Source organism: Besnoitia besnoiti, chromosome VIII, assembly GCF_002563875.1.
Source record: "Besnoitia besnoiti strain Bb-Ger1 chromosome VIII, whole genome shotgun sequence".
Taxonomy (NCBI): domain Eukaryota; phylum Apicomplexa; class Conoidasida; order Eucoccidiorida; family Sarcocystidae; genus Besnoitia; species Besnoitia besnoiti.
Window position 1 is genome coordinate 2,720,890 of NC_042363.1, and position 12,738 is coordinate 2,733,627.

General features: G+C 57.2%; 3 protein-coding genes across 3 annotated transcripts; all 3 read right to left on the minus strand.

Moving 5' to 3' along the window:
• Positions 1-16: 16 nt before the first annotated feature.
• On the minus strand, positions 17-463 carry BESB_085020 (uncharacterized protein; the record flags this gene model as incomplete). The annotated part of the gene is made up of 1 exon (XM_029366852.1): positions 17-463. The coding sequence occupies one exon, from the start codon at positions 461-463 to the stop codon at positions 17-19; it is 447 nt and encodes a 148-aa protein (XP_029217312.1).
• Positions 464-4,162: 3,699 nt separating this feature from the next.
• BESB_085030 (IMC sub-compartment protein ISP1) lies at positions 4,163-5,610 on the minus strand (the record flags this gene model as incomplete). Its single annotated transcript, XM_029366853.1, has 3 exons — positions 4,163-4,369; positions 4,621-4,775; positions 5,448-5,610. 3 exons carry the CDS (start codon positions 5,608-5,610, stop codon positions 4,163-4,165), a joined length of 525 nt encoding a protein of 174 aa, XP_029217313.1.
• A 4,076-nt stretch (positions 5,611-9,686) lies between these two features.
• On the minus strand, positions 9,687-11,464 carry BESB_085040 (uncharacterized protein; the record flags this gene model as incomplete). The annotated part of the gene is made up of 3 exons (XM_029366854.1): positions 9,687-10,340; positions 10,799-10,953; positions 11,317-11,464. The coding sequence occupies 3 exons, from the start codon at positions 11,462-11,464 to the stop codon at positions 9,687-9,689; spliced, it is 957 nt and encodes a 318-aa protein (XP_029217314.1).
• Between the last annotated feature and the right edge of the window lie 1,274 nt (positions 11,465-12,738).

Genomic DNA, 12,738 nt, shown 5'->3' on the forward strand with positions numbered 1-12,738 from the left:
GCGGTCTGGAGGTCATCTACATGTCTACTGTTCCGTGCAGTTTGACTTTTCCTTCCATGACCCAGTCGCCGTCGCCGTCACTTTCCACCTCTTTGAAGGCTGCTTTTTCGTCCGTGCGGCTCTCCCGCACGGGGGACACGGAGACAACGCGCCTGCTCTTTTCGGGTTTCATCACACCGTCGCACGAGATGGAGTACGCACGCGGCTCTGCGTCTCTTGCACTGGTGTGTCGGCGACTTCTTCTCTCGCGCCCTCGCTCGCGCGCCTCGTCAGCTCCTCGACGGTTCGCCTCCGCACGCGCGACGCGGGAGCATTTGCAACACGGAAGTTGGTAGCAGTAGTAGTACATGGGTGCTGCTGCCGGCACGTAGTAGCCCGTGGAAACATACGTCGTCGCGGGGTAGACGGGCGCTGCGCTGGCGACAGGCAAAACGCTGACTGCGGGGTAGTAAACATACGCCATTTTGACCGCTGACGAGGGAAACGGTGTCTGCGTGGCTTTCTCGAAAAACGGAGGGCGGGACGGGATGGGACGTGAAAACGAGACAGAGGGGCCTCCCGCCGGCCGAGTCCACAGATCGCCAGCAAGCGGCAAGCTTCAAAAGGGCAATCAATATCAGGGAGGAGCGCTTGCAGTGTGTGCTGACACGGTCAACCAGCGAGGCCTGCAACTGCGCGCTACAAAGGGACAGACTTCGACCCCAGAAAACACCAGAAATACGACCCAGTCGCGCTTCGCCAAGAAGAACCGCCTGAACCGCGCGAAAAAATCGTCTAAAGGTGCTCGCGGACGAACAAGAAAAAACGAATTAGTCGCAGAGCGATGGAGGGAGCAGCACGTGGCAGGTGACTGCGCTGGCACAGTGGAGCATCGGAAGAATCGACCTTGTCAACTCGGCGGTGGCAAGCGAAAAAAATCGCGCGAGGAAAAGGCGTCGTTCTTCTCGAGTTCCGTGTGAACAGCCAGGACGACAGGCTAACGTCGACGGCGAATGACGGCAACTCGTCTGCGGGGATGCAATGAGTCAAAATTCCGCCCGACCGTTCATCGCTTGACAAACTGCACCACCGGGGCGCGTTGCTGGGAGAAACGGGTGCTTTTATTAGCGAAACGGCGACTCGAGAGCATAAATTTCCAGAGTTCAGTCCACACAGCAAGTCAGGTGAAGTTACTTTATGCGTTGTTATTTTTTTTCAAAGCATCAGGACGTACCCGGTAGGAGGGGACGAGGGTCGCTCGTCTCTTCTCTGTGCGGGCGAAGAAGAAACTGCTAACGCGCTCAGGCTCGCGCGTCGACGATGAAGACCTTTCCGAGCTACCCGAATCGGGTCGCCCTCTCGATGACTGCTGAACTCCTTCAGAACGACACTGGAACAGACTCTCAAGGCCTCTGCGTAAGAATCTTCAGCCTGTGAGGAGGTTTCTCCTCTTAGTAGTGATATCGAGTATATAGTTTGCAGTCGCAGAGCAGTCGGTCCGCAAGAGGCCAGCAGGTCGTTTTTCGACGTCGAGACGGGAACGTCGATGTCGGCTCGGGTGCATGAACTGGGTTTTTTTCGTATTTACATGCTCACTCACGCGTTGGGTGCGGTCCGAGTGAAGGCAACGGAAGGGGCGTGGGTCCTTTCAGTCTCTGGATGTGCTGGCGTTCGCAAATGCAGTGGCGTTGCTAAGCCTTCGCCAAATGAGGTTCTTTGACGTGTCAGGGCCTGAAGACTTGTACCGAAAATGGTCGAGGGAGGCTTCGATGTGTGCTTCATATGTACGGGGAGCTGGAAGAGAAGAAAAATGCGACCCCTGAGATGTGAGCCAAACACCACAACGGCACAGAATTACACGAGAAGTTCTGTTCACGATGGGTATTTTTCACCTTTCTCTGACTTCCACTTTCCCATGCAAACCGCTACACTGTGCTTCTAAACTTCACAAGTCGGGCATGACTCTCCGCAACCTCAAACAGCTGCGCTTGCTTCGTAAACAGCCGGAGGGCGTACCACACGGTGCTCGCTTTAACACAGAAACCGAGACCTTCATGTGTAAGTCAAACCGCTCGCGCTGCGCACGCGGAAGCGTCATCAACCTCAAGACACTGCCGGTTGTTTAACCAAAACTCCACAGCGCTGCGCTGTTCCGGCCGAAACGTCACAGTGTTATACGCGGCTTTGCCATGCACTTCCGAGACTTAACGCTGCTGTAATACTTGAGCGATGCTTCCTGATCAGTTCTGCATCAGTTATTTTGCACGTGGAGCTGGAGAATGCCCGTCATGTCAGATCGCGGCGATCGTCACAACTCAACAGCAGACTGCGTTTATCCTTGGCTGTTGAAGACCTCGGCAGGTGTGGCAAGCCAACTGGCGCGCGCGATTTCTGGATTGCCAGAAAGTGAATGCCGAAGCTTCCTGTATCGTGGATCCCGCATATTTCTGCAAGTTGGATGCTCTGCGGGGCCGTGAGATGGCTAGGATAGCACAGCCGTCAGTGGCTCCTGCGTCCACCTCCGCCTTCCCTGTTTGCTAGTCGAAACACCTGGGCGCGAGCCGCTGGGGACTTAGCACCTACAAGCTGGAAACGTATGCTGATCTGCTGCCATCTCATGGCTCTCCACGGCTCTTCTCTGTGAGCCATTACGCCACCTGAAAAACGAAGGCGAGAGACCTCTGAGACAACAAACTTCAACGGCACTGCTGTCAGCAGCATGTCGGCGCGCCTGCGCGCGACTGCCTACCAAGCTTGCTGTAGCACACCAAACTGTTTTGGCGACGCTTCGAACTGACAGCTTGGATTCGAAGTCCCTGGCAAAGCATCTGCTCAATTTCGCTTGCTGGAACTAGCCGAACATTTCAGTACCAGTAGGATTATTTGGGTAACATGACAACATAGGAGGTAAAGCTGGATGACGTCCAAACTTCACACTGGATAAGTTCCAGGGTTAACCTACCAAACACCACGGGAGCGAAGACGGCCAACACGTACATCCGTTCATGGACATCTCAGGAGCTTTCAGGCTGCCTAGAGTGCCTGCCGAGTTAAGAGAGGGTGCTCACTGCAGTGCGTGGACAACGGCCCGTCATATTCCACGCTCGACTACAAAATGCCTGCAAACGACCCCTGAGACGCCTAGACCGCTGCTTGACGCGTCCAGAGTCCCAGACTCAGCCTCCTTCGTTTTCATCAGGCGCGCGGGGTCCCACCTCCTTCGCCGGTCTTACGGAAGAGCCTTACTACCTCACTCTGCGTGTTCGCTGAATCCACGTTGAAGGTGGTAGGTATCACGACGCGCGCGACGGCCTTGATAACTGAACCGCCGAGGATGCATTGCCTAGGACGCATGATTAGCAGCGAGGGAGTAAAGCCGACTACTACCACACAAGCGATTTACTCGAAACTGAGGGAGTCACAGCTCGCCGCCACGGCAATTTCCCAGAGGACAGAGTCGCAGCTACCTCTGTATGCGGAAAACCCTGATATTTCGTGGCTGTACGAATACGCCGATGTTCATGCCCAACTGTATGAATACGTACACATACCCAGACATGTCGTCGGGTCCACGAAACGCAAAAAGCCGTCGCCGCTGCGCGCGGGCAAAAGGCGTCTATCTGTGTGTGTGTGTGGAGCTCGTCTAGTGGATCTGCGGTATACATCGCTCTATCACGGGCGACAGCGAACACGCCCAGCGACGAATCTGCGTCCTCTGTTTCAGTCTCTTTTCACGCATCTTCGCCGAAGTATCCGCTCGTGGACACAGTGTGGCTCCCGCTTTCACGAGAGAGCGTGACCACAGCGACTTGTGCAAAAAAAAAAAAAATGGATCGTTTTTCTCCTAGGAATGCATTCGATGAAACATGGCAGACCGCGCAGGCGGGCGCGCTCCCTACAGGGGCGAGGGCCCCGCAGTTCTGAGTCCTTGAGAGATTAGGGTTCAGGTTCCTCCGTTCCTCCTATTTCGAAGAGCCGCACACAAAAAGAAATTTAGGCTTCACGAGATTGACAAGGCCACAGATGGTGGCTGTGCGGTGCCTTTAAAAAAGGCGCCTCCTCGGTGGTGCCGTAGTCACGCCAAAAATGCACACACACACGTATGCATATCGGGCGCATGCAGCGGAATATATATTAGCGCGCATACAGTTATCCATGAATATATATATGTATGGAGGATAGCTTAAGCCTTGATTTGCTTCACGAGGTCAACGAAGCAGCACTTGTCGACGACGTTCTCGAACCGGAGAGGAATGCAGTTGCCCGATTCCAGCAGGTGAAGCGCCACGCAGCACTCGTCATCCACCAAGTTCGCCTTGGTCTCGACGCGCTGAAGCTGCTCGTGCGTGTGCAGAAGCGCCTTGATGTCAGACAGGGGAATGACTCGGACCTGCAAAGACACACACCACGACCAAGAAGACGCGCGCGCCTGTCGCCAGCAGCCTTCTCTGCTGAAACCACACACACCCTCTCTCTCCACGCTTCCCTGCCCCATGAGTCTCTTCAGTGAAGACCAGTAGCAATCTGAACCGCACAACACTCGCTACTGCGTTTTCTCTCGGTCGCGGAAGCCACGCTGGCGCCCATTCAACGCCAGCTCGCCGCGGCCGCAGCGCCCGCTTAAGCGATCCTTTGACGTACCTTGTCCTCGCAGGAGATGGAGAGAGAGGCATCCTTCGCGTTGTAGTGGAGAACGCAGGAAAGGCGAGTGCCGTCTTGCAGCAGCACCAGCACCGCCATTCCGGAGAGAAGGCGCTGATTCAGATCTTCAATCTGCTCTGCGGTGACTGCCGGGCCTGAGGAAGGAACACACCGCGAAAAAAGGCTGTCTTATCCGCCGCTGAAACAACAACCTCGACGGAGACACCTTCTGGGAAAAACGAAAGCATCCCCTGCTCCACAGGTGGCCTACCAGGCTCAACACCTCATGAACCGTCCATACACTGCAGAAAAGAAAATGCTGCAAGTTGAAGCTACCCCCCCCCCCCCCCCACGCCCTCTCTACGCCCGTACGGAAGAAAATGGTAGACTCAACAGGAGCGGTACACGAAGCGTCTTACGGGAAAACCACAAGGATACACGCATGCTCATCTTTTCAACAGGCACCAGCCGAGTTGCACTCGCCGCAAAACAAAAAAGCAGAGCGATAAAAAAAACTGTCCTTGTCAGACACGCGTACCGAAGACGCACTCAGATCGCAGCGCGGAATATCGCGTCATGAGATATAGAGCCAAGCCTCTCGGTGCGTGGCATTTGTTGCAAACCAAGACTGGAGAAATCCTAGCACAGATTGACACACTTTCAGAGTCGCACTCCCTGAAGACGGTGTAACTCTAAGCTCTAGTCACAGCTACCGTGGCGTCCTTTTTTACACCCACGCCTCTTCGCTTTGCGACGCGATTGAGGACTCTCTCAGCTCGTGGAAAAGATGTTCTGTGCTTTTCACGCTCTCTTGCTCTCTTTCTCACCTTCGCGACGAGGGCCTGACGACCTGGATTTGCTGTACTTCCCGTTCTTTTTTCTGTCATCTCGAGACTTCTCGCTCTTGGAGGCCTTGGCGCCGCCGTTCTCCTTCATCACCTGCCGATCCTCACTCTCCTCCACAGCGCAGCACGAGCTGACAGCACCCATTGCGACCGGTGAAGAAAACTCACACAGATCCGAGGGACAGTGGACAAGCAGAAGACCAACCGAAGCACAGAACGAGATCCCACAAGGAACTGACGCCGACACACACGAGCGAAACCAACAGAAAAGAACAAATACTTTTTACGGCAGTTAGGTACGGAGACTCGGGGTGACTTGGTCTGGCCTACGGGCCCTTTGCACGCAGCTGCGCGCCTTCTCTTCACGGCCAGGACAAAATTCCTAAGCAATTCACTCAAAAGTGAGAGGACGCTCGGAGGAAAAGTCGATCCCGAGCAAAGAGGTGGGAAACAAACAGGTAGAAAATCCGAATCGCCCTTGCCGTAGACAGGGCTGCGTCGTCCGGGGTCCCTCTCCCCAAACCTGCGGCAAACTAGACGAAGAGGCAACTGTGTCGGAGACAGTTCGCCTGCGGGAGAAAGACAGGATACCTTCTCTTGAAAGACGCGAAAAGCGTGCGCGCTTCGGGACGAAGGAATCTGTTTCCTCGCTCACTACTCGCCGTTCGGCATGTGACTATGAACACAAGGTACAGGGTACAGCGTCTGGGGCTGTGTTTGAGCGCGAGACGGTTCCGAGAAGAGAGGAACGCGCATACGAAGCGTCCTACTACAAAGAAATGAACGTTCGGCAGAAAAGAAGAAATCCAACAGAAAAAATCGAGAGCAAGCAAAGAGTTCGGCGACGCACGCTGCCACCAGCTGTATGTACGCCACGAACCGTGGGCGCACGAACGGTGGGAAGAGGAGGGATTTTCCCGCGAAAAACACGCGGGAAAGGCAAAACAACGATGTGATTTCGTTTGCGCGAGGATGGCGAAAGACGGCTCGAACACCGAAGACCGAAAAAGAATGAAACGGGTCGTATCTAACCCCAGTGGCGCAGAACGACGAAAAGCCACCGAGACCGCAGCTCGTTGTGTGGACGCCCGCGCAGCTGGGTCAGCTAGCACGCAGGCGCGAACCAACAGGGGATTCGAGGAAAGGCATTTCTGGAGGCACAGAGCTTTTGCTCTGTGACTTTTCTCCGAAGCAAGCCCAGGGGTCGTAAAACGCCTCACGAGATATCTCAACACAGAAAGACATCAAATTAGTGCGTACCGGTGCGTGAACCTCGCGATTCTTTCTCCATGTTGGGGCACACGAAGGACTCCTGCGACAGACTAAGAAGACGTAATCGCCAGCCTAACTTGACGCAGGCGTGTCTTGGTGCAACGCCCAGCTCGGATAGCACTCTGAAGAACAGGCAGGTTCATCCTACACAGAGGAACTTCCCTGTTTTCTTCCCAGAGGCCCACACCTGCGAAGACAACAAAGGACCGCTCCCTAGGCCCCGGGCATCGAGTAAAGATCTGCTATAGGCACAGAAGAAGGCCTCTCTAGAAAACGCACCCTCAGAACTCCGCACCCGAAGCTGGAGGACAGGAAACGGCAATTCGATGTACTGACTGCGAGGCCGTCACACTGCGGCATTGGCCCGAAGAAACAGTGCCACCTTCTGCCTCACCCGTAGACGCGAATAAAGCCCATGAATATATGTATATGTATCTATCTATATTGTATATATGTATCACATCTGTCCGCGCGTTTGCCACTGCGCAGCAGCTCCTTTTAGCGACGCCGAAATGGATCTGTAGATGCACTGCCTCATTCTTCTACGCACTGGGCTCCGCCGCGTGGTGTGCAGCTTATGCTGATATTCCATTCGGGACGCCCGCACGGCAGATTCGAATCCGACGACATGTCATGTGCTCATGCACGCATGCACGTGTACCCCTCCTGTACCGTCCTCGGGCCGCGGAAGCTGACGGGATAGGGGAGGCTGCTAGCTTCTATCTATCCCCGCTGTGCACGAATTCTGACATCCGCAGCATCACAAGCTCCGATGGACTCGCGGCAGACTATGCAGCAGAGACGAGCAGAGCGAGGTTGCCCTTTCGTGCTGCTGCTGCCCATGCTTCAACTTTTTCAGAGTGTGTCTCCCAACTTAGAACATTCGGGGCGCCTCGCCGGTGGCGTGGCGCGGACGCAGATACATGTCTAGTCTATCGTCTGCGCGTCAGAGTGAGGCCGCGCGGAAGGTATTTGACACGTTGATCCGAGGAAAATTCACTGTGTGCTGTTGTTACCACTTCGCATGCAAGACTCGCGCACAGCACACCCGCCACGTGGCTTCCATTGAGAAGAAAACCTGCAGCACTTGACCAAAGAGAGAAGATAAGCTACACAGCGAGACAGCGAAACGCCCCCGTTCCTGCGAAACAGAGTGCATGCAGTTTGCTCGTAAAAAGTACGCCCTGCCCACGCTAGCTCAAAAAACTCGGCGGAACCGCGCGAAAATGCGCTCCTACTCCTTTCACGCTAGCCCCTACAAATGCACGCTCAGCTAGAAGTCCGCACCGACATGCGCATTGGATTTCGATACATACAAACCGGCATACGACACCACTTGTTGAATATGCAGATACGCCCGCATGCAGTATTCAAGTACCTTCTCGCAGGCGCACACGTCCACATATATATGTAGATACATAAATATAATTGATATCTTCATGAGTTGCGATTCCCGCAGATGAGAGCCAGTTCGTCCTTATTCCGAGGTGAAACAGGAGACAAAGTACTTCCCGCTCCTCTCTGCCTGGCCTTCTGCACCATGTGTAAGCGGCGGACGCGGACGGACACATAAGAGACGCGGACCCTCACGGCAGCTGCGCGGGCCCCAGGCCCGTGGAAAAGAGACCTGCGCGACCCGATGCACGGAGATTTCCCTTTCGCTCGCCGCGTGAGATGCCAACTACTGTTTCTCTGCCAAGGAAACGCGAAGGTCGGAATTGGGTGGCAGCGACGCGCCCGTCTTGACGGGGGACTCTGCAAACGGACGCGAAGGCCGCGGCTTTTCCACGGCAAAACTCCCTTTCTCTGGAAAACTGAAATACATATATATACATATATATACATATATGTATACACACCTCTATACTTGACGGCTCCGCAGGCGCAGACGCGCGCCGCTGTATAAAGATGCTCAGAGAGGGAGACCTAGACGCGACGTTTCCCCATCCGCTCGTGCGCCTCTCAGCTTCGCGTCGTCGTGTGCAGGCGAACGCGTCATCTTCATTTTTCAAACACAAACTTCAAGGCAGAGAGCATGGGGGCCGTGCTTGCGCGGCTGCAGCCCCGTCCGCTAAACGGGACAGTATGAACCGCGCCAGCGTCGACACGCCGTTCCCACCGAGCCCGTCGTTTTTTCTCCATGCGAAAACATAACAGTTTACAGCCAAAGCCAACCTAGACGGAAGCATATAAATACCGCACGAACGACCCCAAGGTCCGCACCGACGCACACACGCCTCTGCATGCCGATACCAGAGACTGAGGATGCGCGCGAACTCGACTGTCCGTAGACTAGCCTGCGCAATGCAGCAAGCCGAAACCTGCCCTTCTTGGGAGAGACGCGAAGGTGGCAGCAACCCCATGCGGAAAAGAGACGACTTCGATATTCATCGGAATGGAAATGAAACACGCACAACTCGCATGTCCATGCGCGAACGGGCCAGACATCATCCAGAAAGCAGAGCCAACCACGCGTGAACTCGGCAGCGCGCCCAGCCTCCGCTGAGCCTCGCTCGGCTCTCCGCCTCCCGACCCTGCGTGCCACGCGAGCAACACTTTCTCCTCGAAGACTGGGAAGACGACCCCAACCCACACGGAGAGCTAGCGCGCGCCGCCGGCAACTCCCAGCGACTGCCTGGTTGTCCGAAGCAGGCGACAGATTCCACGAAAACTCGCTGGCGCGCTGCTTCCTCCGCGTGCGAGCTCAGTCTCGGGAGGAGACCGAGCGCCGAGGAAAAAAACGTGGAAGAGGTCCCCAACCCGTCTGCAGATGCAGCGCGAGGCGATGCCTGGACGGACCTCCGCCGCGCTGCCCGCCACGCGCCGCATTCGCGGACAAAAAGATATCCGCAGCCAGCACAGAACGACGTCATCCCAGCAGACAGACGCAGACAACGAAGAACCTCAGGCGGAGGGCCCTGAGGACACGAGCGCGTGCCTGCCGACCATTTAGCTCTTTTCGGGTTTCATCGGCGTCCTGTGCGTCTTCCTCCCTGAGCGCGTCGTATACTCAGTTCTGTCCAAGTCCTCGAGTGTCATGCCTGGCGGGACGAGCTGCTGCTGGTCGTAGAGGCCCAGGGGCCCGCCCGGGCCACCGAGCCCGAGGCCCGCGGGCCCAGCCCCCCCCTGCAGGAGCATGCCGGGGCCACCTGGCCCGCCGCCCATCAGCAGGCCGGCGGGGCCCGCGCCCTGCATGCCCTCGAGCAGCGCGGCTTCGGGGCAGCCGCCAGCCATGCCCGGTTGCTGCGGCCGCGGCGCCTGCTTCACAGGAGATCCGTCCTGGCCAAAGGCTCCGCCGCCAGGGCCGTGGTGCGGGGCGAACGCGGAGGCGATGTGGCTGGGGGGGTACTGGAAGCTGTTCAAGTCAGGCTCCGTCAGCGCGCCAGACATGCCTGCGCCGCGCCCGAGGCCGCCGCTGCCGCCGTGGACGCCTCCCACGCCCTGACTCGACGCGTACGCCGCGTACTGCTCTCCACGCTTCAACTCGACGAACGTCCAACAGAACGTGACGAGCTTCAGCTTCGCGATGATGCCCAGCGCCGCCAACACATACACGCGCCGGAACTTGTCCTTCTTGTCGTCGTCCGGAATCGTGGTGAAATTCTGCAGACAACCCGTTGGCATCGCGAGCAAACTCTCAGATAACACTCGCGCCGAGTGCGCGCTCCACCGCATGCGCACGCCTGATATATCCGCTCAGCGCATGCGCGAGGGTCGTCGCCGACACGCGGCCAATCCGAAGAGCCACGCCGCCTGACCCCGATAAACAAAAGTTCGGATGAATCACCTGGACCGAACGCACAGCCACGCGTAGAGGCGCAAATATATACACGCACACACATATACAGACACATATATATACACAGATACCAAACATATACATATGTATGTATGCATATGGCCTACAGGTCCGTAGGCAGCATCGCTCGCCTTGCACACTGCTGCGCGTGTGTCACCAACGCTCGAAGCCTGCAAAGCGACGCCTTGGCCTGCCTGTTCCCACACAGATGCTGCAATTTTGGAAGTCTCTGGCCGCAAAAGGGCATGCGCGTCTCACTCACCCCGAGTCTGCGCCGCAGGTACTTGACTTGCTCGTTGACGCATGCGAGGAGACCCTCGGGGTAGTTGCCTGGCCAGCGCTGCGAGCGCATCATCTGCTCAGCGAGCGACTGATACTCCCACGCAAGGCGGAGCCAGTCTCCTGGGAAGGAGCCGTCTGCAGACACACACGCCGGACCGGCGAAGCGCTCTCACGCCGCCAAAGTGAAATGCGCCTGCGAGGAAGCACCCACGCAGGCGAGGTGAAGGCGCTAGACACGCGCGACGCGACAAAGCGAGGACCCCGAGCGAAGAGACGACGCTGGCGCGCACACGTCGAATCTCTGCACGCTACGCGCGTCCCTCCCTCTCCTGGCCCCCCGCGCGAAAGGAAGCAGACCTCCACACCCTACGCTTGCCTGGCGAGTCTTCCGTCCGCCCTGCGCCAGGCCTGCTCCTGCACGGACTCTGCCCCCAGCCTGTCCCTCCCCCCGAGAGCGCTGTGGCGAGAGATGTGCGTCGTCTGGGCTGTCGCGCTTACCCGGCTTAGGCATGAGTTGGTCCTTGTGACGCGACAGCTGATGCAGCTGCGAGCGAAACACGTTGAGCGTTTCGCAGCGCAGCGCCTCCTCATTCGGCGTCCCCGGTCCTCCACTAGGGAGGTGGTCAGGCAGCGGACTGCTGTCCATTCCGAGGTCGCGCCACATCCGCGAGACTGGAGATGGGAAAGAAAGACTCGAAACAGCGCCCGCAGCGCCACAGGCAGACGAACAGAGGCGCCGTAGGCAGGGGGGGGGGGAGGGGGGCGACAGGGACGGGCACAGGCCGAAGTGAAAGACCGCGCCAAAATCTCTAAAAAAAGTGTCAACGAATACGCAAGAGGTCGCGAAGGGTCTGGCGGACGAGTTGAAGGAAAAGTCTCTGCGGAGGCGGCTCAGGCGGGAAAGCGGAGCGGCGAGGAAGCGACTGTGGCAGCGGCCGCGAGGACGACGCAAATAGAGCTAAACCATTCAGATTTACATACAGGAGTGGCGAGGAACGCAGAGCAGAGTCCGTCGACAGCCAAGCGGAGACGTGCAGGGAGGGAGCGCTTCAGGGTTCTGAATACTCACCAAGGCACTCCACAGCGGATGAAACACGTACAGACACTCGAGGCACAAAGAGAAACGCGCGAGCAAAAACGACGAGACAAGACAAAGGAGACGCAACAAAAGACGGGGGGGGGGGGGGGTGGAACGAGCGGAAAGCTGACTGCGAGGAGAAACAGGAAGGCGGCGCAGGACCGCGAAAGGCTGCACGCGAGAGGATCGAGCGAAGAGGAGGAATAGGGCGCTAGAAACGATAGGACGACGGCCGCAGCGAGAAAAGCGACAACGCACTGTTTTGACTACCACGGGCGCGGCCTGGTTCGGGGAGGAAAATGCTGACGACAGGAGCATGCATGGGGGCAGAAGAAGAACTCTATCTTTCGAGAGCAACGAGTCGACCCGACCGCGAGCGCGGTCAAGAACCAAGAATTCTTCCTTTTCGCGCGGTCTTCACATGGACGAAACGCAGCTAACGCTGTGTCACGCGGCGCTCACCGCCGCTGACGCCAAAGCGACCAGAGGACAAGATTTGCTCGTCAATCGGCCGCTTCCACCACGAAAGCGCATCGCCGCCGGCATGAGAAAGAAGGTGTCCGCCAGCTGACGCGAGCGCGGACACGCGAACTCACTCAAAAATCCGAAAAATCGGGGCAGTGGAGCACAGAAAGCGAAAAGCTGGGAGCAGCGCGGGAGAGAGACGCGGGATGCGGCAACAAGCAGCTAAGTCAGGAAACGAGTCAAAAACGGGCTACATTGATGGAGTTTCCCTTCCGGTTCGTCCTTTGAGGTGTAGATACAGTCAAACTCCGAACAAATCGCAGTCACTGGCGCTGAGGCCGCATTCAGACGCCTTCGCGTTGGCAAGCGCCAGACAC